The sequence below is a fragment of the Mycteria americana genome, chromosome 6 (genome assembly GCF_035582795.1).
Source record: "Mycteria americana isolate JAX WOST 10 ecotype Jacksonville Zoo and Gardens chromosome 6, USCA_MyAme_1.0, whole genome shotgun sequence".
NCBI classification, from domain to species: Eukaryota; Metazoa; Chordata; class Aves; order Ciconiiformes; family Ciconiidae; genus Mycteria; species Mycteria americana.
The window spans coordinates 26870785-26898110 of NC_134370.1; the positions used below are offsets into that span (position 1 = coordinate 26870785).

The 27326-nt window shown below is 39.2% G+C and overlaps 1 protein-coding gene across 9 annotated transcripts in view; it reads right to left on the reverse strand.

Moving 5' to 3' along the window:
* Positions 1-27326, reverse strand: part of KCNMA1 (potassium calcium-activated channel subfamily M alpha 1) — a 532021-nt gene that overhangs the window by 29175 nt on the left and 475520 nt on the right. For all 9 annotated transcript variants that reach the window (XM_075505159.1, XM_075505158.1, XM_075505166.1 and 6 more), the window contains 2 exons: positions 26651-26875; positions 23221-23413 (listed from right to left, as the gene is read on the reverse strand). In XM_075505159.1, the coding sequence (XP_075361274.1) occupies positions 23221-23413; positions 26651-26875 (418 nt within the window). The remainder of the gene's footprint in view (positions 1-23220; positions 23414-26650; positions 26876-27326) is intronic.

Here is a 27326-nt window from a genome sequence, read left to right on the forward strand (position 1 = left end):
GGTTTACTCTACATAGCAGTAAACATATCCTTTCAGTTTGCTGAGGGGCCAGTGCAGGTTTACTAAGGTTTTGATGTAGAAACAAATTTGGCTCTTGGATGTGCACTGCTTCTGTTCCACTGACTTCACTGAGACCCAGATAGGCATATTCTCAAACTGGATTTTTACGTTACATTTATAAAATATCTTCTGTTCCAAAGGATCATAATGGACCATTTATGATCCTCTTCCCCTTTCCCCCTGCCCCTTTCCTCTTTGTCTCCCTTCCTTTTCAAACATGTATGTTTTACTAAACTGGAACTCTATACAGGCAGAATGCAGTTTCCCAAACTGAAAAGCCACTTGGCACACCTAAAGGTTGTGGCCTTGTTATTAAAGTGCCATGTAAATTGATAGTGCCCTTTGGTAATGCTATTCTAGGGAAAGGCGCCATGGGATTCTCTGGGTAATGTATGCACTAAAGTCCTCAAAAATATAATTTTAAAAGCATACATACTATTAACTAGCTCTGGCTCATCTAAGAAGCATGAAATAGCAATCATATTTTGAGCATATACGAATAACACACAGGTGGTGAACTGACAAACACGCCCCTGACAAATTATCATGCAGGAATATGGGATAAGGATTTTCACTAGGCAGAGACAGACAAAAAGAAATAATTCTCTCACAAAAGGACCTCACCTTTGCTAATGTTTGCTGACAATGTCCATTAATATTCCAGTGAATTCAATTGAATGATAGACTATACCTGTTTTTCTCCAAAGTACAGCCACTTGGGTATACCTGGAAAGTTCAGCAGCAGTCATGCAGCTAAAGAGCTGCTGAGATTCATGGGAATCTGTTACAGCCATTCAATTTAGAAACAATTCTAGCTTCAATGTTCCATGTGGTCTGAGACAGAGAGTTGTAGTGTGGCCTCAGAACCTGGAAATCCTAAATTCTGGTTTCAATTCTGACTTTTACTGCAATTTGTGCCTGAAGATCTAATAATCTCTTGGAGATCATCTCTAAAGCTCTGGAAAAGGAGAGGAATGTGGGAGAGCAGATGTGACTGCATAAGCTCCCAGCTCTCTCAGAGACTGCAGCATCTTCAGAGATGCTCTGGGACCAAACACAGCCCATGATAAATCTACAGAGAGTGGTGGGTGAAGAAGGATAGCTTTCTCAATTGTAACAACCCTCCACTGCTTTGGGACTGGAACAACCCCTGGAGCACTGAATGCTGAGAGACACTGTTACAGAGAACAAGCTGCCATCCTCCTCCCAAGAACGTGCTCTTCTCTAACGTCTGTTCGTTCCCATTACAGAGACCTACAGTGAAAATGTCCAAATCAAAGCTCTAATGAAAGCACAGTGGGATCGATGCTAGTTTCTGCTCCCCAGAGTGTGAGAACCATTCCTGGGTGGGTTAGTGGTCCCATGTGCTGAAACTGTAAAGGATTAATAGGTCTACTGGTTTGTGCGCTGCTCTAGCGAGGCAGGATTAAGCTGTAAAAACAAAGATCAAGAGAAGGATTGGAGTTTCATCACCCTGAGGTCTAGCATTGAATGATACCATATTGTTTCCATTTTCAATTGTTAACAGATAATAAGTTAGAAATAGCATTACATTTTAAGCATAATGCAGAATCATGTATAACTTAGAGGGTTTTATTCACAGGTACGTATATGAGTCTTTTCCCAGTTTAAGCGTCATTTTGAGTTTCACTATCAAACACACACAAAAAATCAAGACGAAGGCCATCTGAAACTGCCTGGGTTGTGGGCTTTTTGTTTGTTTGTTTGTTTTTTCACAAAATCTCATATGGTAATTAGCCAAACCATAGCTCTGCTGAGGTTCACAATCCAGAAGCTTACACAACCCAAAGCTACCAAAACAAATGGGCTTTCTTTACTATTGCTTTGCAGAGCATAGCCTTGATGTTGTCTCCTTGCTGTTTTGCTCACCTCAAGTGAGATAATATATAGTTACTAGCCATAGCACTTCCCTCATGTCTGCTAGAATGGAAACTTTATTTCCTTATACAGTAAATATTCCTAGTCAGTGTTAGTCTGACAAGAACTTCTTACTCTCAGTGGAATCAAGCACAATTTTACTGAATTTATTTTTATATTTGGTAAAGGGAACACAAAATTAAATTTCCTTTTTTTGAGTCTTCATCCTTATTTTTTCAGTGCTATAGCAATTTTGTAAAGCTCTAAGCAAGTTTTTGCCTAGGTTACTGATTTTTTTGGCCTGACATATCCTATTTGGATTGGGGGTTTTTTCAGCCAATAAAGTCAAGGTTGAACTAGAACTCTTGTTATGCAATGCAGCCATCTTGTTTTATACATATCTGTCTTGGGAACATAAAATGTACTCCAGGAGTACATCAGTGACTTCTTATTCTGTCTCTAGTGCATGAGCAAACAATTCCAAAATTGTAAAACTTAGGAAAATAATTTCTTATTTTAAAGCACTGTATGGCACAGAGAAAAGTAAATCACAGAAACCTATGAGGGCTATGAAGACAGGCATAATGGTTACAGCCAAGCAAACCAGGATAATTGTTTGGGGCTTTTAGGCTATCAAGAAGGGAAATTAAGTATTAAACTGAGGCACTCTGCAGGTTCTCCATTATGCAACAAGAAGAAGGGACAGGGCATCAGGAGTTTATTGCCTGATAGTTAGCACCACCTTGTAGCTGCCTCTAAGCATCTATTTTCTAAGCCATCTCCAGAAACAGAGGAATGATTGGGTAATTCTCTAATTGAAAACACCTAGTACAACACACAGTAAAATACAAAGGACTTCCAGAATGCAGAGGACAATGGTTTCCAAACTACTTCACACTTACCCTATTGCTTGGGATGTGTTCACATTAATTTTACGCTATGTTTTTACAGACTGGCCAGAGAGTATTTTAACTCCTTCCAATATACCATGTGCTTTGGATTTGTTAAATTCTTGTTTTGTTTTGTAATTGTAATGTCATCTTTGGTTTTCTGTCTACTCTTCCCCCCTTTCTCTGTTGTCATGAACCTGCTTTTCCAAAGCCTACTCCTGTTGCGAAATAATTTAGTTCTCTCACATTGTTCTTCTAGTGGAAAGTCACCTCTTGGTGGCAAGTGATTATTCATTCTTTCTGGTGGATTGCACCTCTAAGTACAGCACCTACTCCTAATACTACTGTCCAGGTGCTAGAGAGTAGTTTGGCTACTTCTCACAGACTTTTTTTTTCTTTGCTTTTTCTTATTTTGTTCAGAAAGAACCACTAGAACTACACAAATATTTTGAAAGAGAGAGAAGAAATAGTAATGTGTTCATTCAGCAATTATTATGGAATACACTGTAATTCATAATAACATCAGAAATTATAATTCCTGTGTTTTTTAGCCACTTTCATTACAAACTTAATTTTTTAATTGTCCCTACTTTCCAGTTACCATTTAATAGTTTTCTACACTAGGTAATTCTAGGGCACAAAGTTGGTAGCATCTAAGTGTAGCACAGGTTTGCAGCTAAAAGAATTTAGTATAAAATGATGCCAAATTCTTTTCAGTTTAATCATTAGTCAGCCTTGCATATTTAGACCTCAGGCAAAAATACATAAATATGCTGAATAAAACTTATCAAATAAATTAAGCTATATTACCTAGTTCAGAGAGACAGGTATTCAATAACTACAAATAAAATAGAAAGCTCACCGTTAAAAATGATATATTGGCATGTTAGGCGAGACTCTGCATTATGTCATTATATCCTAAATTATATCAAATAAAGTAAATTTTTCCTTAGTGAAAAAGGAAGAGCAAAGCCAGATGTTATAGCAAGCAATCAATAAAAATATTTTGATAAATAAAAGTAACAATGTTGTCCAATGCATGATTGGCAACTACTGAAACATAAACAAATTTCCCATTGCTGCTTACAGGAAAATTATGTAGATTAGAATTTGATTAGGTTTATATCATGAGACTCAATTTGGACTTTTAATCTATTAAGCTCCAATAAATGAGGCATCTGAATAGCTCCCCTGAGCAGCAACAGTAATAACCACAGCAGTCATTTTTTGCAGTATGTATTCCGACAATTTCTTTAGCAGATGATTCCATGTCTTTAAGTACAATTACTTTGTAACTTCTACAAAAATTTCAGGTGTATGCAGTGAGGAAATGGATCCATACAAAACGCTTAAACAGACATTTTGTGATAATCAACATCTGTCACTCTGTTCTAGCAATATTGTTTTTCCATCAAGTTGGACTTACTTACGGTCGACTTCATGGTCTGTGTGGGCTAAATAGTGCCAGCAGACTTGTAAATTACTCAAGCTGGAACTGAGCTGGAAACCTAAGGTAAAATGTCATTAAGTTCTCTATAAGCTGGGTCAAAACCAAAATCCCACATTCAAGGCTGTCTTGGGGATCAAAGATTTAACTGTGAAGCCTAAAGCCTCATTTTATCAAAGAATCTGAACTGGATTCCCAGAGCTGAGCTCTGAGACAGGTTGGATTCAGATCAAGACCACCTCTAACTGGCAGGTATGCTTCATAGGCCTCCTGCACATTTCCTGCAGTCTAATCTATTTGCAACTATCCAAAAGCTTTTCTCCCGTCTTACTCCATATTGTAAAAAAGCAACTCTTGGCAAAGCCTGTCGACTAGAGAGCTTATTGTGCCCATGTCCAGTCCTGCCAGATTTCACCAAACCCTGCCACAACTTTTTAGGGGACAGGTTGTCATAAAAGCACATAGTCAAGTGACAGTATGCAGGTGATTCCCAAAGATGAAATCTGTGGTTTAAAAACTTCAGGGCTCAGAGTAAAGGAAGGTCGATTTTGTGTTCATGTGTGAATATATTTTTTAAAGAGAGGCTTAACAGAGAATTTCCTTCTGGCATTCATGCTTTCAGCATAACACTACAAAGATTCTCCAGAAGCCAAGATTTTTTACCAGAACTGCAAATTGAACACCATAAACAGGAGAAAAAAGTCAGTGTCATGCTCTTTGTCACTCATATACTGCCTTCTGTAACACACACAACTTCCGAGTAGCATGTCTGTTAAAGACATCTTAGTAGATATCATGTATGAAAATGAATATCAAGTTGTTTTGAACTATGCTAGCCTGCATAACACTAACTCAACCAACTTTTCCATAGAAAGCTCAATAAATCACTCGCACCCAGGTGCACCTACCACTGTAGCGAATGGTAGTCACCTAAGGACTATTTGTATATTTCTTTAAACAAAACCCTCCTGATCTGAACAGGTAGCTTATTACATCCCTGCTGCACTTTAATCTGAACCTTGCAAATAACGTAGGGTGCCCAGTTTGAAATGGGAATAAGGAAACACCATCTGAGGGTTTGGAGTATATTTTCAAAACATGCACATCATGCCGTCAGCACAATTATTTGCACTTCAGAATTATCAGTATTACTGGCCAGTATGAAAACCAACCCTACCATGCACGATAAAGTAATAGGAAGACAGGTACCTCCAGAAAGTACTTCCATTAAAAGAAATGTCAACCCTCTGATGCTGAAGTTCACAGGAATAGCTAACACATCAAACCAGCCTTATACTCTGTTCAGCTCGTAATATCCCTGTTTTATACGTCACATATACATTATGCCACATTCTATTCCAGTTTCAATATAGGTCTACCAAATACTAAAATTGGCTAATTTATTGCAATTGCTCTTGACTGACTGGAAATATACAAACAATGAAGATTTCACTTTCTTTCTACTCCTCTTTTTTCACGTTAAAAAAAAAATCTAAATAGAAATTGCAGTTACGGAATCAGGATGAATCTGAAGTAGCTCTCTAATTGCATATTCTTGAATGATGTACCAGTAGCAATATATTAGCTACTAATAATACCTAAGGTTGTGTAGACACAACTGCCTGAAGAACAGCAGTGATATTACTAGTAGTACCCAGTCTGTAAAGTTTGGGAACCTCTGCTTCCATCAGTACAGGATCCAGAATCAAGAAGCCAGAAAGCAACTTAAGCCTCTGATGGCCATTCTGAATATTCAAAGCATACAACCGTCAGTGTAAACAAAAAGATAATTTGCTCAAATGTATCAAGAAAAAAGGAAAAGTATACGCAAAACCAGTGAGGTACTGCCTGCTCTTAAGAAAAAAATGAACTTTCCATTGCTAAGTTTGCACTATTTTGGCTCACAGTTTTTCCTCTCTTCAGTCAATATTAATCTTAGAAAGAAAAGTAACTCATTATCATGATAGAATGACTCATATTATTTTATTAGAGTTTTTGCTAAAATCTTTAAGGCTTTGGCCTGCCTTGCATAGTTGAACTGTCTTTTTATATTTGAAGAAGTACCAGCAGAAGTGTCTCTACACCAGGTCCATATTTATTTTATTTATATGGGATCCAAAACCCATTACACTAGCAACAAAGCTGGTAAAGACAATGATGGCCAGTCAATGGAGGATGGGGATGGGGACGACAGTCTATCTACACCAGAGGTGTCGCCCAGGTCAGAAGAACGTACCTCTCGTATTAACACCACCTCCACAAGGAAGAGAAGACGGGTTATAGTTGTGGGTGACTCCCTTCTGAAGGGAACCGAGGGTCCGATATGCCGGACGGACCCTCCTCTTAGGGAAGCCTGCTGCCTCCCTGGGGCCCGGGTGAAGGATGTCACGAAGCCTGGTACGGCCCTCGGACTATTACCCCCTACTGCTCTTCCATGTGGGGGGCGATGAAGCTGCAACACGAAGTCCTAGGGCGATCAAAAGAGACTTCAGGGCCTTGGGACGGCTAGTAAGGGACTCTGGAGCACAGGTTATTTTCTCCTCTCTCCTTCCAGTTGTGGGCAGCGACACAAGAAGGAACAGAGACACCCAATCTATTAACACATGGCTCCGTGGCTGGTGTCATCACCACAGATTTGGTTTTTTTGACAACGGGATGGCCTACACAGCACCGGGTTTGCTGGCGTCTGATGGGATTCATCTTTCTCAAAGGGGAAAGAGAATCTTTGCTCAGGAACTTGCGGGGCTCATCGACAGAGCTTTCAACTAGACTCGAAGGGGGAGGGGGATAATATCAGGCTTGCCCGAGGGAAGCTGAGGGACGACGTGCCACAGTTAGAGGGAGCGGGTGCCAGCGAGGGCACTCAGCCCGTGTCTCTGAGATGTGCTGGGTACACTGGTGCACAGTTGAACAGAGCTGAGCTAGGGGATACTGAGGCAATAGGAGCCAAGAGGGAAATGCCAGTGAAATGCCTCAAAGCACACAAGGGGTGTTCTTCTATGAAGGAGACACGGGTGACAGCCCAGCTGAAGTGCCTCTACACCAATGCGCGCAGCATGGGCAACAAGCAGGAGGAGTTGAAAGCCATTGTACATCAGGAAAACTATGATATGGTGGCCATCACGGAAACGTGGTGGGGTGACTCGCACAACTGGAGTGCGGCGATGGATGGCTATAAACTCTTCAGGAGGGATAGGCGAGGCAGGAGAGGTGGTGGGGTAGCCCTATACATCAGGGAGTGTCCGGATAGTTTAGAGCTCGATGATGGTGATGATAGGGTGGAGTGACTATAGGTAAGAATCAGGGGGAAGGCCAACAAGGCAGATATTGTGGTGGGAGTCTGTTACAGACCACCCAACCAGGATGAGGAGAAAGACGAACTATTCTATAAGCAGCTGGGAGAAGCCTCACGATCGCTAGCCCTTGTTCTCGTGGGGGACTTCAACCTGCCAGATGTCTGCTGGAAATACAATACAGCAGAGAGGAAACAGTCTAGGAGGTTCCTAGAGCATGTGGCAGATAACTTCCTGACACAGCTGGTGAGTGAGCCAACTAGGGAAGGTGCCCCGCTGGACCTCTTGTTTGTGAACAGAGAAGGACTTGTGAGCCATGTGATGGTTGGAGGCCGTCTTGGGCAGAGTGATCATGAAACGATAGAGTTTCTGATACGTGGAGAAGCGGCGAGGGGGGTCAGCAAAACTGCCACCTTAGACTTCTGGAGGGCGGACTTCGGCCTGTTTAGGAGACTGGTCGACAGAGTCCCCTGGGAGGCAGCCCTAAAGGGCAAAGGAGTCCAGGAAGGCTGGACATTCTTTAAGGAGGAAGTCCTAAAGGCACAAGAGCGGGCTGTCCCCAGGTGCCGAAAGACGAGCCGGCGGGGAAGAAGACCGGCCTGGCTGAATAGAGAGCTTTGGCTGGAACTCAGGAAAAAGAGGAGAGTCTATGACCTCTGGAAGAAGGGGCAGGCAACTCAGGAGGACTACAAAGGTGTAGCAAGGCTGTGCAGGGAGAAAATTAGAAGGGCCAAAATTGAGCTAGAGCTCAATCTGGCTGCTGCTGTAAAAGACAACAAAAAACACTTCTTCAAATACATTAGCAGCAAAAGGAGAACCAAGGAGAATCTCCAGCCCCTAGTAGATGGGGGAGGGAACACAGTGATCAAGGATGAGGAAAAGGCTGAGGTACTTAATGCCTACTTTGCCTCAGTCTTTATTAGCAGGGCCAATTGTTCTCTGGGTACCCAGCCCCTGGAGTTGGAAGATAGGGACGGGGACCAGAACGGAGCCCCCATAATCCAGGGGGAAATGGTTAGTGACCTGCTGCACCACTTAGACACTCACAAGTCTACGGGGCCTGATGAGATCCACCCGAGAGTACTGAAGGAACTGGCAGATGTGCTCACCAAGCCCCTTTCCATCATTTACCAGCAGTCCTGGATAACTGGGGAGGTCCCAGTTGACTGGAGATTAGCTAATGTGACACCCATCTTCAAGAAGGGCCAGAAGGAGGACCCGGGGAACTACAGGCCTGTCAGCCTGACCTCGGTGCCAGGGAAGCTGATGGAGCAGATCATCCTGAGTGCTATCACACGGCATGTAGAGAATAACCAAGGGATCAAGCCCAGCCAGCATGGGTTCAGGAAAGGCAGGTCCTGCTTGACCAACCTGATCTCCTTCTATGACAAGGTGACGCGCCTAGTGGATGAGGGAAAGGCTGTGGATGTTGTCTATCTAGACTTCAGTAAAGCCTTTGACACGGTTTCCCACAGCATTCTCCTGGAGAAACTGGCTGCTCATGGCTTGGACGGGCGTACTCTTCTCTGGGAAAAGAACTGGCTGGATGGCCGGGCCCAAAGAGTGGTGGTGAATGGAGTTTACTCCAGTTGGCGGCCGGTCACAAGCGGTGTTCCCCAGGGCTCTGTGTTGGGGCCAGTTCTGTTTAATATCTTTATCAATGATCTGGACGAAGGGATCGAGTGCACTCTCAGCAAGTTTGCAGATGACACCAAGTTGTGCGGGAGTGTTGATCTGCTTGAGGGTAGGAAGGCTCTGCAGAGGGACCCGGACAGGCTGGATCGATGGGCCGAGGTCAATTGTATGAGGTTTAACAAGGCCAAGTGCAAGGTCCTGCACTTGGGCCACAGCAACCCCATGCAACGCTACAGGCTTGGGGAAGAGTGGCTGGAAAGCTGCCTGGCAGAGAAGGACCTGGGGGTGTTGGTTGACAGCCACTTGAATATGAGCCAGCAGTGTGCCCAGGTGGCCAAGAAAGCCAATGGCATCCTGGCTTGTATCAAAAATGGCATGGCCAGCAGGACTAGGGAAGTGATCGTGCCCCTGTATTTGGCACTGGTGAGGCCGCACCTCGAATACTGTGTTCAGTTTTGGGCCCCTCACTACAAGAGAGACATGGAGGTGCTGGAGCGTGGCCAGAGAAGGGCAACGAAGCTGGTGAAGGGTCTAGAGCAGAAGTCTGATGAGGAGGGGCTGAGGGAACTGGGGTTGTTTAGCCTGGAGAAAAGGAGGCTGAGGGGAGACCTTATTGCTCTCTACAACTGCCTGAAAGGAGGTTGTAGAGAGGTGGGGGTCGGTCTCTTCTCCCAGGTAACAAGTGATAGGAGGAGAGGAAATGGTCTCAAGTTGCGCCAGGGGAGGTTTAGACTGGATATTAGGAAATTTTACTTCACTGAAAGGGTTATCAAGCATTGGAACAGTAGAGACCAAGTTGATAGCTAGTAATGTGGAATGGACCTAGAGTGTTTCCTTCCAGGTGTTCATGAGAGGATGGACTGGGGATTGAAGATCAATCTGCTCTCCCTTGCTGATCAGTAAAGGGAGGCAGGAGACAGCAGTGCCTTCCTGAGCTTTTCCTCCAAGACTAGTACTCTCTTGACTCGTTTCTTCACAGGACTTCCTTCATATGAGTCAAAGCAGGAGCTACCCTTTTGATAAGCAATGGGAAGTCTGTCAGGAGAAAAAGGTGGGGAAGTGCTTATGCAAAGTATCTTGGGATGCACATTTCAAATACTCTCCTTGCAAGAAAGGAAACTCATTCTGCTTACTTGCTTGAGAAGTGCAGCCTTACCTTTGCGTCTCCCACGTTTCTCAACATTTGAGAATTTGATTATTATTAACTCTTCGATTAAATCTTCAATTCAGTTCTTGAGTGGCAATGTAAACTCTATCTGGACATATCTTTCATTTTGAGTGAGACAGCTGTGGTGTGAATTAGATAGACAAAGAGGGTGCTTCTTAAAATTTGGAATATATCTTGATTTTTTTTTATTTTATGGCAATGTGCTTTGGGTGTCAAACGTAAATAGGCCTTAAAATTCATCGGCAGATTTATATTTCAGATTGGCCCTGCCCAAAACCACAGATTCAAAATTCTTAAACTACCTCACTTCCTACAAAAATCCACATTGCAGCTTGAATATTTATTCTTAGAATCCTATCAAATAACAAGAAATAGACTAAAGACTCTCAGAAATATTCAAAACCCCTATTTGAAAAGACAGCTATTTCCACTGGTACTGGTACTAATGGAATTCAAACAAGGAATTAAACATTTCATTTTTTATCAACCCATTTAACACTCCAGTAAATAATAATGGATAGGAAAGTTAATGTGTTGTTTAAGTGTTTATAGAGGTTATGCCATTTTAAAATCCAACAGTAGTATTTAGATGCATGAATGACAGTAAATAGTCAATATAATGCTGAAAACTAAAAAAAACCTGCTTGCTGAAAGTTTTCAGTATGACTGTACTGTGCACTGGATACCATGGCATATATTTTATGGTTGCCACTTAATTTTCACTACTTAAAGAATACCACATTATATTTTACTGTTATCATCACAGAATCGTATAGGTTGGAAAAGACCTTTAAGATCATTGAGTCCAACCGTAAACCTAACACTACCAAGACCACCACTATATCATGTCCACAAGCACCTCATCCAAACGTCTTCCTTTCCAATGAAGGAAGTCCTATGAAGAAACGAGTCAAGAGAGTACTAGTCTTGGAGGAAAAGCTCAGGAAGGCACTGCTGTCTCCTGCCTCCCTTTACTGATCAGCAAGGGAGAGCAGATTGATCCTCAATTCCCAGTCCATCCTCTCATGAACACCTGGAAGGAAACACTCTAGGTCCTTTCCACATTACAAGCTATCAACTTGGTCTCTACTGTTTGACAAGAGAAAAGATGAGGACATTTCTTCCCTTTCATGAATTTTAGGTCTCACACTAGGCTCATCAACACCTAATAATGAAATTGTAAACCAAAAAGCCTGCAATTTTCATTAGTTTTTAGTAAAATTACTGTAGGTGCTAAACACTAAAAATAAACAATAGGAGTTGAGAATGGAAACGTTACTTTACATGCCACATGTCCGGCTAAGAAAATGTTGTAAGTAAGACTTCACATCTGTGTTTAAAAAATCCATGAATGTCATACTTCGAGGAATCCTTTTCCATGATATTGTGGCAAAATGCCTTTTTTATGAACTCTATAGAAGATTTGGTAGCAAGGGGCAGGCAAGGAAATCAACTAGTATATAACAGAGTGTCTGAGATTTATCTGTTTGCTTAGGCACATTTATTAAACTGGAAATAGCAAGGTTGCTAAATTGGAGTTATATGGAAAAATCTTTTTGATATTTGTCCTCTAAGAAAGAGTTCATCAAAACGTATTTTAAGCAGCTTGTCAAACACTGATTTCAAGCCAGGGTAGATTAGATGGTCAATTCAATAGGGATTTTTTTTATAAGGCTGAACTTATTTCTGAAAAGTTTGAAGTTACTCTTCTAGGAAGACATCTTCTTCATACATGAAAAGTTAGAATAAGAACAATTCACAAATTATTGAGGATTTACAACAGATATAGTTTCTAAAATATACAGCTTACTATGCCTTTTCTGAATTTAATTTTGGTTACAGCATAAACTGTTTTTGAACAAGCTCACACTTGTGACTAATGGAACATTTGCTCTTAAGAATATCTCCTATAACTGTAGTGTTATTAATCCAATCCATCTGTCCTCAAACAAACAAGAAACAATTCCACCAATGTTTTCTCAGCCCCCACGTGACACTGTCTGATTTCAGTGAAATCTCTCTTCTTTGTTTTCAGAGGAGTTATTTAAAAAATGTCTGGCTATCTTTGCCCTCACTTGGAGACTCATTCTAAGTCACAGAGAAGCAGACTGACATGAATTTAGCAGAAATAGGAAATCCAATGAGGACATCCAATCACATTATAATCCCGCCTATGCATTTAAGCAAAAACTCTGTAAAGTCAAACTTATAGAAAATACACATGCTGTTACACGGTAGAGATACTTTGCCTCTCACTACTAACCAGTAATCATGCTCTTGTGTTAGTATTAAGAGTATTTGACATTTAAAGTTGAAAACAAAATTTAAACCAGCAACCAAGTCTCAAATCAATATGAAAGGTCCAATCTCAATCATACTTTCATAGGATCTACTTTAAAGCTCTAAGGATGTTTGCAAAAGATCAGGTATTCCTATGACATTACAGAAATTTTATATAAACTTAATCTTGCATCCAAATAAGTCAGTACGAAAATTCCCAATAACCATAATCTTATTGGGGTTTGTTGAACAAAAATAAATCACAATAACTAGTCAAGAACAAAGTTGGTTCTTCTTCCTTCAATAAAAATTCCTACCATACCATTTACAAATTCTTTGATTTACTTTTTCAGATTTGGTTTGTCCAGATGTTAAAAAAAAAAAAAGCTGCAAAAATACTTTATTAGGAGCACAGCAGTATTGATTCTCAAATGAAGGCAGCGCCCCAGTTCAGCCTGCATATCCAACTCAGCAGATGCTGAAAGGTTTGGAAGGTTCTTGAAAACCAGAAGCTACCAAGTTTTTAGAGACTGCCTATTATGGAAAATCTGGGCTGCTTCAAATTTAACCATGTCAAACTTAAAAATCAACAGGTCCATCCTGATAAAAGAATGGCAACTATTTTGTAAGTAAGTTTCACCCTAAAACTGTCCACGTTCTGCCACTCACTAGCAGGTGTTAGATTCTGCTCTTCTACAATGGGTATCGCAGACTAGGATTTAACTGGAAAGAACAAAGAACTCAAATCTAGCTTTCTCCTGTGACATTATTAGACTGGTGGAATCTCCTGGATATCGATGCTTTGTATCTCTTCCACACTAAAGCAAAAACAGTGACATTGATCTCTGAATTCATGTATGTCCTTTGAAAAAAACCACCACCTTTATGCATATAAATAACCATTTATTAAACAAACAATACGTACTGAAGCAAAGAAAGATAGCAGAATTACGCTCATGAGGCTGCCTGCTATGGTATATAACTTTCAAACTATCTTGTAATCCCGTAATATATTATCTATATGTTCCATTTTCTTGAAGTTATCTTCATAATCAAGATGCTATCACAAGTATCGTGGGCATTGGAACTATTTTTAATTTTCATTTAAAGAGCAATTAAAGAAAGACAATGGATACACAAGATAATAAAGTAAGTGATTAGCAGCATGCAAATGACATAGGCTTAATGATAATACCCTGTTCTATTCTCCAAAGGGCCTGTCGAGAGAAACCCTTCCTACATGTGGTTGTGCAGCTAATGTGCCTCAGCCTACAATTACAACATTGCTGACACCATTAACCACTGAAACAACATCACTTCATGAAATCCTTGTTGTCTCATTAAAATGCAAAGGGTCAGGTAATTTACCAGCATTGTGTGTCTACTTTTGTTGTTGGTAATTAGCAAGCATTACCCAGCATGGACTCCTACTGGGAAATAGTGAAACTGTGAAATATTAATTTTTTTTTTTTTAAATTTGATGGAAATTTGAAAGATTCACAATTATAACTTCAACACACCTTTGTATTCAAGGAGCCATGAAATACAGACCTTTTATACATTTAACGCCACAAGATTTTATGGTTGCTTATTTTAGAAACTAAACTTCAAATTTCAAAAAAATTACTCTTGTATAATTGGATCTAGATATGTATCTCCTTCTGCAATTAAGAACTTTTAAAAAATACAGAGACAGAGAAGCAAAATGCTTTACAGTTTCTTAAAGACTTAAAAGACAAATAGTTCCTTCAAAAAGACTTTTTTTAAAGTTAAAATACAGAGATTGGTGTAGTACATTCCAATACCCATGTTCCCTGTCTTCTTGCTAATTGAAGTCCCATATCATCATTTAAAACAACCTTGATAATATTCACTATTGGCTCACATCTTGTCAGGGAGCAGAATGGTCTCTTATTCTTTAAATGGAAGTTTTGGAACATAAAACACATTCCAATAAAAGTGAACAGAAAATTATGAATTCATTAAACTACTTTGGTATCTTGTGCTATATATAATATTTATATTCCAACTACTGTAAAATATGCTTTAATATCTTTAGGCAACTATAAGGACTTAAATATTTATAAAATGGCTAAAGATAAAGTATAGCTCTCTTATTCCTACATACAGATGATGTAAGGCATGCAATCAAAGACAATAACACTTTCAACCCATTTGTCATCTTAAAGGAGCCTTTCAACTTCAGATCCCTTGTGTGCAATCTACATAAGAGTTGTTGCCTACATAGGCAACTCCAGAGGAGTTTGCTCCTTAAAAACTACCAAGAGTGCTATACTTCACATAAAACAGGGTTTTCTGAAAATGGAGACAAAACTATAAATTTGCAGGCAAAACAGCTCCAAGTGGGGCTTCAAAATACTGCTGTATTTATCTCTGGGACATCTGGGAACAGGAAGCATTTTGATTTAATATTTCATAACATAGAGGCAATTGCTTCCTTGCCTGGTGTATAATTAATGCTCATAAAAAGAGCGGGGTTTTTTTATTCCTCAGCATCAGAAATGCACAAAATAGTACACCTTCATAATAGGGGGTTTGCTTTCAAGATGTTGAACAGCAAATAATAATAAAATAGTCTCACCATGAATTTATAACAGTCTTGGGATGGTTAAATATATTTATAATTTAAGTGTGAAATCACGTGCTTGACGTACTGTACTATCTACCTCCTTTGCTCAGTTTTATCTTTCTCTGGCTGAAGCAGAAGGTGTCTTGAAAGCAGAGGAGAAAGAGGCAATTGTGAAAGCTTGAAGGTATTTGGGCTAGGACCTTGCAGCATTTCTTAAATACAGGGAAATTCTGTCAAAGAAACGTGTCTCTCCAGCCATTCCCCAACACATTTTCAGTTTATAAGCAACAGAATTGAAAACCTCTTTTCTTAATAGTTTTTCTCTCTTCCTAGGAAAACTTTTTTTTGAGAGACAGGAAACTGCTCTTCGCATGTGTAGGTTCTGGCAGCTAATGTTAGCATCCAGCTGCAAGGAAAATACAAGAAATGCAAACGGTGCTGGGTGGAAACTTTTCTCTGAAGGGTTTCTTGTGAAGGCTGGAAGGCTAGCAAGGTCCTGTTTGACAGAAGGGAATGACTCCTGACATAGATGGCTTCTATAGCACAGGAAACAAGTTAAGTGAACAGCCTCTCTCCCACCCAGCCTCTTTAGTTTATTTAAGTCCAAATCTTGCAAAGACTTGCACATAATCTAACTTTACACAGGTGGATAGTTTCATTGAAGTCAGAGAGATTTATTAACCTGTATAACATTGAGCACATAACTTAAGTTTTGGAACAAGCAAGGCATCAGATTGTAAACTTGCCAGGGCAAAGGCCATATTTTATTCTTGTATATATCAGGACTATGACAACAAGCTCTTAATCCCATCTAGAGCTCCAGTGTGCTACCATAAAATAAATAACAGCTATCAGCTGATCCATCTGGTTCAGCAGGATAAGAAATTATGTGCATGTTGCAAAAAGCTAGTACCGAGTTATTTATCACAGTGACCTAATCTTCAAAAATTGGATATTTTTGTGAGCAAATGGTGATGTGGAACATGTGCTGGGAAGTTAGGATACCCTTATCTCATTTTTCAGTTATTAACTTCATTACTTAGGATGGATGGCCTTTGTTTTGAAAAACAATAATGAAACCGAACCACAATAAACATTCCAAAATTCAGTTAGTTAAACAATAACCAACCCACCAAGTAGAAAATTTTGTTAATTGGATTATTATTTTTGTCATTTACAACTGATGCTAGCAAAAATACAAGGAGCATTCAGAAACACGCAGCATAAAGACATCCTTAATCAGGTGTAACCCCCACACTAAACTATCAATCCTGACAAACCAATAACCCTGATGTCAATGCAAAATACTTGCCATTTTTGCAAATGTGACTAGTAGAAGTGATATTCTCTAGGAGAAAATTTTTCAAAACATCTATGAGATTTAGGAAATTATGAGCTATCTTTAAGTACAACAAGCATTCTGCAGCCTAAATTACATTGATTTGCAAGGACACACAGGAATCTAAGAGTTTAAAAGATTAAAGTGAGTGTCATAGCTCACTTTGGCACTTGAAAAAATTACCCCAAATCTTTCACTTTTTACCAGCACTATTCATGTATTTATTTTTAATATTACCTCTACATTTAATATTCTACATTTACTTATATGCTTTCCTAAGGAGGTTAAGTAACTCCTTAAACTCTGAAATTATTTAGCTGGCTTAAGTAGAGTTTGATTTTCTGTATTTGAAAGTAAGGCTCTTTATTTCTACATTTTTATGTAATATAACAAATTAAACATAGAAAACAGAGCTGGCGTTGCCATGGAATACTGAATTCCATAACAGCCTGAAAAGTAACTGCATCTATGACTATCAAACCCTATATTCTGAAATCTTCACTTGAAACCTTTATTTTATGACTATAAAATAAGAGAAATAAGATTCAACATTCACCACCACCCCCCATGAATAAAACTACTGTTTTGAACTTATAACAAACATCTCTAACAGCACTGCAATACAGTTATCTCTGAAAGTGACACAAAACCTTTGCTAACCAAGCATTTCAGACAGTATTTATCCTTTCCCCTTGTTTAAGAATTTTCTCTCATTTCCAATCCTGATAATACTATTGTTGTTCTCTCTCTTTTGCTAACATTTCAGAGATAAAACGATCAAGAATTATTGATTGGTAGAGGTGAAAAAGAATATATTACCTGCAAACACAATGGAATGTAGGTCTGAAATTCGTTTTAATAGGAAATTTCTTGCAGCAGATTGCGAGACAGATAAGTCCATCAAAAATTGCAATACTTTAAGAATTAATCAACAGATTGTGAAATAAATCTAATGAAACTCAGTGGCTAGCTGTTTTTGTCCTTTCAATAGAAGTTTAAGCCAGCTCCAACAAAAAATGATGATGAAGCCACAAGTGATTTTTAAAGGAACTGGATCAAATGAAACTAAATTTGTACGAGGTTATTTTAGTTGTGTAATCTGTTACACTTGAAAGTCAGTGTGTAAAATTCTGAGTATGTTTACTTGATTTTATAGGATTTTCCCCAGAAGAATCCTGCCATGATGTATGAGATGTATTACCCAGGAGTTCATCCCCTCTTTATTTTTTTCTCTTTATTCCTTCTTGTTGGAGGATCTATTACGAGAACTGTAAATGGAGGCCTTAAAAAGATCTCTCATGTGTTGAAATAGTGTTCCTAGGGAAAATTCTCATAAGTTGAAGTCATTCAGAAAACAGCTGCAATTGTTACTATGCTGAAATACATCTACCCTGCTGTACTGTGATCTGTCTTGTAATGTCCATAGAAAAAATGTTACTATACAGCCTCCCCTTTCTGTACTTTAGACCTGCTTGGAGCCATAAGATCGCTTTTCTTTATTGTTTAGTAAGTGTTTTTTAATGAAATGTACTGCTCTTATTATATAGGACTCAAAATAAGATCTAAATCACTATCCAATAAAAGAAAATTATTGAGTTGGATATCTAAAGTTACTACCCAGAGGCTACTCTGGTACAGTATTTATAAATCTCTAAACAGTTAAGTATAATTGTCTTTCCGTTTTTTGGGAAGAAAGCCAAATAGCAGTTTTAGTTACAACTGAAGAAAAATATTTTGTGTTGGGCCCTGTTCATCTGGTGGGTAAAACAAGAAGTAAAATTCCCACAACGCAAGACTCTGCAAGAAAATACAAGAAACATGAAAAACTAAATGGGAACAGTCAATAGATGCCACTTGAAGAGGAAAGCATGGAAAGGTTAACAGAATGAGGAAAAAGGAGAATTACTGGAGTTTTCCCAACATAACTACCAAGGCAGAGCCCACCCCAGACTCAATCTTCCTGGGTGCTTTGGAATAAAGGTATGGCTAGGGAGCACAAATGCTTAACATGGATCTAGTATTCTTCGGTCTTCTCTCCAAAATACTTCTTGATAAAATAATCTCACTTTGTATTTGAGGGGACAGAATGAGAATCAGGAAGGATCAAGGGACAATAAAAACAAATCTTCAGTACCTGAGGGTGACTTTTTTTCTCCACCACAAACATACCTCTTTACAAACCTTTTTAGGAAGACAATCAGCTAACATCTACAAGAGGAACTGCAAGATAAAAACAGGACTTCCCTTGTCACAAATACGACATCTGACTGGGTTTATGAGTCATTTGGTGAAGAGGTGGGTGAAGCTCCAACTTCACAGCATTTTGTATCTCAGAAGCTGAGATATGTTAATGAAAGCAATAGTTTGCTGCAGCTTCAGTGGGATATACTTTGGCCTTTCTGTCCTTGGAATCTATGTCTCCCAAAGGCAACAAACTGCCTTGATGATTTCCAAAAGCTCATTTCCAGGACATCAGAGTCTACACCCCTAACCTCTAGCAAGCCTAAGGAGTTGCCCAGTCAGCTTTGAAACGTTCAATGCAGACAGCCATGAGAATGCTTTCAACATGAGAGCTTTCAACAACACAGGTCTAATTTGAAAGAGTTTCTTGCTCTTTTCAAGTAGAATTACACATTTTATGGAAAGGAGACTAGCGAATCGTTCCAGAACTGTTAGTAAGCTTTTCCTTCTAAGGAAGGCACCTTGTTTCCATTCACAGTTCTGTGTAGTCATGTGTTTGGTCATATGTTGCTAGACAGATGATGAGGAACATAGGTTTGACAACTTAGATAGTTTACTGTCATCCACTCTCCAGGGTCCTTTGTAGCTCTGGTCCAGAATATTTTTGTTTTTGTGCCTTGGAACTGTGAGCTATATTTTTCTTCTTCAGGAGGTCAAGGCAGAGCACTCCGGTTGGTTAAGATGCAATTCTGGCAGGATCAGTTAGGACTCAAGGCAGGCAGACCAGAGGACAAACGTGTTGTCACACTACTTATAGAAGGTCCAGATAATTAATGTTATCCAGTCCAAAAGCCTGGGAATACTTTAACACTATAAGGAGACACTAGCAAGTCTTCGTTCCTGCATGACAACAGCTGTGTGCGTATTAAGTTCATCTTGAACTAGTAGTGAGAAAATCCTTTGTTGATATAAACCAGATTAATTCAGTAAATTTTCGTTCAGCAGTTAACTTAATCCATTGGGCATTGGCAGCCCTACTGTTACAGAACTTTCCCTATCAGGAAGCCTTGCTGTCATATGTCCACCCTCCTGTTCCTTCTACAGGGCCTTTCCTCTCAGATTGCATCTGGGTTCAGTTGTTGGTGCAACGCTACGTCCCTGGTTGGAAAGGGCATGTTTGGATGGATACAGAAGGCTGGCTAGTGATGAATGTTTATATGCGTAGGACTGGAAGTGACTTTGGTGTTAAAGTCGGTGATGAGGGTGAGGCTCTGGGGAAAAGGGAATTAAGTCCCCAAATTTGTGGGTTCTTTTTCTGCTGCCAACTTAGAACAAAGGAGTTATAGATATGGCCCTGTACTTCAGCAATGGCCAAAGAGTATGGCTTGTACTGCTGTCATCTTTTGTATGACACTGGAGTGAAATAATCACAGATAAAAACTGGAAAGATCCTTGTGCATTCAATAACCTATCAATTAAATGACTGTAATTTTTTTCCTTTTCAGAGGCATAAACATAAATTATATATCAGGTTTTCACATGAGATTCCACTGCTTAGTGACTACAGAATTATACTAGCTTATTACTTAGAATAGCAAGGGTAAGATTACACTGTCAGTTCCCTCACCAAAAATCTCACAGCTTAGTCCATATGTTTCTCAGGCTGTTCACATATTTTGTTTTGTTACTTCTCCTTTCAACACCCTGTCACAGGTCAACTGACATTCTTCCACACACCCAGATTTTCTAATGTCAGTGTTTCCTACGATCAGTAATAGGAGTCACATAAAAGAACAGCACAGAACACTCTTTCAAGGGATGGTGTGGGTGAGGGATGTCCTAATTCAAAATCGTACATTTAAATCTAGAGAAATTCAGATTGGCAATACTTAAGGTATTGTGTTAAGGATAAGTAAGTATGTCAAATAATACACAAATGTTTAAGCAAAAGTAAAATGACAACTCACTCTGTAAATAAAGGTACTTAATTGCCAGTAAGGAGCTGTGAGGTGGTTCTAGTATGCTGCTTGTTGACCAGCAAAAGTTGAATCACCTGGTTTATATAATTGTCATGATAGTTTCATCCACTGTACATTAAAGCTGCGTTTCATAGACAAAAATGTCACATTGGATATAACTCCCAGTAAAGTTTGTGCTATCTATTGATCTAATTGCTTCTGACAGTCTAACCATTGTATTCAAGGTCCTTCATGAAAATTTACTGTACTGAGAGCAATGCAACCCATTCAGGAGTTGTGTATACCATAAGCGGAGAATTTACTGGGAAGATAATTATTTTCTGAAGCAACTGGTTTTAGAAGAACCCCTCCCTAGTCAGTGCTCCCAACTAAAATAGGCTGCTGGTTACCTGCCTTATGTTATGCCTTGTTTCCCCAGAAAAGCTACAGAGAGAGTCACCTTTTTTTTACATGCAGACTGATATTTACCTGAAGAAATGTCCAAAATTTCTAAGTATGTGCTAACCTATTGTGCCTCTGCTTCTCTGCATCAGCAACACTGAATAGAGCTGAAGGGATTTGGACCATGGCCCCAGTCTACACTTCCTGACTTATAGGGGCTATGCTGTAGCAGCAACCTGGATATTATAGAATCATGGAACAATTCAGGCTGGAAGGGACATCAGAGGGTCTCTAGTCTGACTTCCTGCTCAAAGCAGGGTCAGCTATGAGGTCGGATCAGGTTCTTCAGGGCTTTATGCAGTCAGGTCTTGAAGACCTCCAAGGATGGAGAGTAAAAAATGACAGGTGTTCATGTGGTGCACAAGACTGTTATATTGCTAGGTTTTTCCAGCCTCATTCAGGGATGGTCTAAGATCCAGTGTACTCCCAGAGGTACAATACAACAGCCAAGTTTTGGAAAGATCACTAACCTCTGAGCAAAGGCAGAAGAAGGAAATTCTCTCAGACTGCCCATGCTCAAGAACAGGAAGGAAGGGAGGAAAGGGGTGAGACAGATTCTATTTCTCGATGATTTTAATTACATGTGTGATAGGAGACTGAGAGACACTCACCAGAGAATAGTCAATAGCCTGGTAGTGAAAGTACACATTTGGTTTTGAGATAAAAAATTTCAAATCCCAGGTCTAAATCAGCAAAACAAGGAACCTCCAGGCCTGTCTTCCACTTCTGCCATGAGTTTCCTAGTCATGACTATAAATTATCATAGTGTGAGCAAGTCAGTCTCACAAATTTTTAAGGGAAGAACTCTAAAATATTTGGGGTTGTATTGCTTCCAGGCCACAGATTTGAAACTTCAAACACCCACGGGACTAAAAAAACATTTTGTTTCTCTTCTCTAAATCTACTTGTTATCCAGAGAACTATCCAACCTTTGACAACTTCAAACTTTTAGTTTCCTGGTACAATTTAGTTCCAGTATTAAACTCCACAGTTTTATTGCTGATTCTAAGAAAGAATTTTCCATGTTCAAGAAGTTTCCATATTCAAGAGGTTACACCGCTGTCTCTGATTTTTGGCTCATAATTCCTATTTCCTGATTAGAGTGTAAAGAGGAAAAACTGAACTTAATCTTAGCTCTCACAGTCCTTGAGGGAAAACTATTTCTAGGTCAGGCTCATGGGGAAATTGCAGACCAAAGCACTATCCTTTCTACACCTACATTTACAGCAAGGCTAGATCCAGAGGGAATATTTACTGCAGCACTTAATAGGTTTATCAAAGGTAGGACTTCAGCTGCATAAGCTGCAAGACCCTTCAAGGATGGGAATATGATTGGTTTTACACTGATGGTCTTTGCCAGGGTGCTTATGACTGCTTTGCAGCTGCTTTGGACAGGCACAGTTGGTGTAAAATAGCCTTTGGCTACCTATGAATCAGTCCCCTACTCTCAGCAAAGACTGAAGGATTTTGTTCAATGTCCTTAAATGGGATGAGTACATGTCAAACCATGGGAAGAAATCAGCTTTGAGTTAATTCTAAGTGGCTTTTTGAGCAAGAAGGCAAAGAAACTGTAAAGACAATTTAAAATTCTTGTTCTTTTCATTTTACTTTTTGGCTTGTATTACTCAGCTCTTTTTCTCTGTGGTTGCAATGTGCTTTACATAAAAAAGAAAGAGGCTTCAGGTATTCCAAAGTGAGTATGAGTTAGCTTTGGCTATATAACAGCAACTGCTCTGGTAAGAAAGCCACAGAGCAGGGCAGGGTGAGAAAGCAATGATTTTATATATTTTTTAGGAAAATTTTAAAATGAGAAAAAATGTCAGTTTCACGTTCATTCATTCTTCCTCTGCAAGATGTGCTTTGTGATGTAGCAGAGAAACTACATGACTGTCCCTTTAAAAGCCATCATACCAATCAGCAGGTTTAACTGTCAAGCAAGCTGATGTAGGGCTCTTTGAATTACTGAGTGAGGGATATTCTTCCTGCCAGGTCCTGTCCCCTGTAGGCACTGCAGAGAAGTATTATAGGGCAGTCCTTACCTTGGGAATTAGCCTGCAAGACCCCAATGCTGTCATCAAACTGCATAGATTTGATGTTGAGTGACGCCAAGATGCATTCCTTGTCCTGCAGCGAAGCATCATCAATATTATTCTGATTGGCTGACAGGATAACGCACATGTCGCAGAGGTTGATGTTGACAGCCCTTAAATCAGCCCGACTTAATGGCGTACCCTTCGGCACAGAGAAAAAAAAAGGGGGGGGCAGGAGAGGGAAAAAAAGAAAAACAAATTAAAGATTGAGAAGGAGCTTTGGGAAATTATTTAACAAGTATCTTTTTTATGCTCTGACATTAAGCTGGTCTAACTATGTGCCAGGGAATAGGAGATGTGTGCTAATCTAAAGGGTAGTTGGTGCTGATGGCAGCATTTTAGGTTCAGTCTCAATACTCAGTCAAGCTATTACTAACAAACAAGAAACAGGAATAATGCCAGCATTCTACATCTCATCGGTGACTTGAAATTGTCTTGATTTAAGTTGCTATCATGTGGCAACCTCTGGCGCTCTGAATATAACAAGGGGTGTGTTTTAAATGTCTATTTATCTACTACCAAGTCACAATGGTCTTGGGCAAAAGAATAGCAATTTAAAGAGGAAAGCATTATGTGTCCTACACATTTGAAATGCAATCAGAGTAAAGCTATTTTTTTCTACCTGAAGCAATACACAAAAAAGGTTAATCCTTTTCAATGCATGTTTTTGGTGCTTCTAGAAGGAAAGCACACTGATCTTCAAAGTTCTGTGATTAAACCCTTTGAACAGAAACAAGACTTTATCTTAATGGACACAACTCAGGCAACATTCTCTGCTTCCATAATTCTCAATCAGAGAATGCAATAATTAAAATGAAATGTTGTGGTAGTCCATGGGTTTTTTTCATCGTTAACACAAATGAGACATGACACTTAACCCATTATGTTTTGTTTAAAGAAAACACTTGCCTTTCACATCCAACACCCCACATCTCTAGTTACAGAATATTAAGTCTATATCACAGGGGCTGCAAGGTCCAGGAAAAAAAGATTTTTTTATGGAAACTAGATTCTGCTCTGCTGCCTCACATGGTTTGGTACCCAAAGACCCTAATGATGATGAGGAGACTAAGCTGTCCCCTTGTCACACAGCGACTTTCATAAAACCGAGTCAAGACCCTACTCTTCTATCTCCTGATCGCTCATGGTGAACGTCTCCTGAACTCCACTGAGAATATTCAGTGCAAAAGTGAATTTAAAATGCACAAAGTGAAGGCAGAGCTCAGTTCTTATTCAGCGATTGCCACCTAGTTTCAGATACCAGCCTCGCTATTCCAAATTACTTTCAATAATTTGAGGCATGAAACCTTGTAGAAAACGGTATATACTGAACAGGTATTATTTAGTTATAAAGTACTCAAAAGTTAGGATATGATTATTCCTGCCACCTTAATTCTGTCCTTTGTGTCTGCACTGCACCAAGTGAAGCAGGATTCCTGTGGGGAAAAATAATACGCAATCATGTAATTAATTAAAGGCTTACTCCTAATGACTTTATGCAAAGGGACAGAATTAAGGCTGCCTGAGGATATTTAAAATTGGCATTTGCCTACTTTTTAAGAGTTTACTCAGCAGCTTAAATGCCTCTTTTAATACAGACTTCAAATTAAATTTCCACTTTTTTTTTTTTTACACCAGAACAAATGTTTTTATGTTCAGCTGTAACCACATCCCCATTGGATATCAGCAGCAAGTTTTACCTCGCGAACCAAAGCACAGAGAAGTAGGAAATGAGTTTGAGTGGCCTCCCTTTAACACATGATTCCTACCAGTCTGATCTCAGCAACTTTAGCAGACTTTTAAATTAGTATAATTAGATCACAATAATGCTGATATTTTTAACTTTATATCAACATTTTGAACCAGATAGGCTGGAAAAAAAAAAAGAAAAAGCAGTAAAAAAGTCTGTGTGGTCTTCAGCACCCTTGATTACTGGGTAAGAGACAATTCCTTTCCATATTCTGTATTTTTAAAGGTGCATTAACTAACTATTTTAGCTGTTTAACTTGAAATTAATCTAAAACTACTCCAAATATGGGTGCAAACTGATTGGGGAATGTCAAGATGGTGTACATTTCCTTAATGCCTCTTCAGAATTCAGAATCAAAGCTTTACAAATATGCATTATAATAATGGATACACATTATATACTGGATAGTTTGGAAGTAGTAGCTGGATTCTATTCTGCTCCACAGTTAACAGCATTATTAATTTAATTCTGATTCCTTAGTCTTTAGCCTTCACAGTGACTGGAATTAAAAGGGATTGGCAGGAAGAGGAGGATATTAACTGACCAAATCTGATATTGACACCATTTTTGTGACAGCAGAGAATCGTGTGACACCATCTGTTGGATCAGTTTACAGAAAAAAGCCAAGGGCTAACACTAAAACTGCATTTACAGTAACAAAGACCTACAGCCTGAATTAATCAGAAGTGAAGGCAGTCTTTCCATTCTATAGCTATTTTCCCAATTATTCACTTTAGGTTACATCCATCATTGATTTATTTATTTTTAACTGTGGAAATGTAATTATTAAGAACTGGTAAATTAATAATTTTTCATTCTGATAAAAACATACAAACTCACTTTACTCCGTAATGTTCAGAGCATTCTTTTGTACTTATACCATGGGCTCGTTTCCCTGCTGCCTACATCTTTGTGGGTCATTTATAGCTATGACCACCTAAGATCACTAGCTTGGAGGGCTTCATTTGTTTGTCCTGGAGCTCATGTTTCTACATTTTGGGCACAAAAGTGAATGGTAATGATATATAGGAGAAAAAAGACCTCTGAATTGTGGTTTTAGTGGTTGTCCCTACTAAAATCAAACGGAGCTTTTCACTGATTTCAAAAGGGTCAGGGTTTTGCTGTACTTCCATACATGAGTATGACAGGACTCTGAACTGAAATGCTAAGGCAATGTTCCTTATAAAGTAGGCCAGCCTACAGGAAGTTTTTATGAATATAGATAGATATTATGTAGATAGAGTAACAATAATTTTTTTCAAAGGTTTTGTGGGTATAAATACATAAATAATGTCATAAATAACTACTGTCATTCTGTCAGGGAAATCACAACATCAGAACTGGCTACATGCAGTGCACTACAGTGAATGTTCGATATATAACACAGCTAATACATTTGATGGCAGCTGAAATTCATCTGATGAGGATGACAAGGAACCGAACACTGCGGCAAATATCTTCTAATAAGGTCTCACAGGGCTCTCTTTTCATAGACACAGTAAAGGAAAAATCTAAGTCCTCAGGCCTATAAGTAGACAAAAGTAAAAAAGCCTAAGATCAAAGTCAATACGAATCTGTCCAGTTGGTGTCCTAAATAACAAAGTATCAATAACATGGCTTTGGACTTACAGGCAAGATTGAAACCTTGGGGAAGTTATGCAGTGTCTCCCATTCCCTTCTCAGGTATTCAAGTGAACCCACAAACACAATGTGCTTGAGTTCATGGTAGTGAAAGTTGCTGGCTCGTAATGGCATCACTAAATTTCTTAATCCAATCAAAGCAGATTTAACATCCCCAAATACGCAAACGACTACATGCCCACTTAAAACTGTCATCGCTGCTTCACTTCGAGTCTAAAAAAAAAAAAAAACAAAACAAAACAAAAAGACATGGGAGAAATGAAACAAAGGGAAGCTTAAATCATATATTGAGTTTTAAACCAGGAAAAACACAACTGTCAATATTGTTCATGCACAAAGAAGCAGTTTGATAATAGCTGTTCATTTTACCCTTATTTATCCTTCATTAAACATGCTCAGCAGAAGAAAATTTCATTCTTGTTTGCAAATCCTTCAGTGTTTGGGAAGACATTGTACTGGACCGCATTCTGGTCCTGTATATGTTTCTACGCATGGGATTAAGACTCTGCTTACAATCAAAGTACTATGGGTCTAGCTAAGAACAGAATTTGACCTACTATGCATTTAGCTAGAAGGATTATAGAAAAGAGATGCAAAACCATGCCTTAGCTGACGAATCACTAGTGGGTTTTTTCCAGGACCTATTTGAAAAGGAAAATGTGAG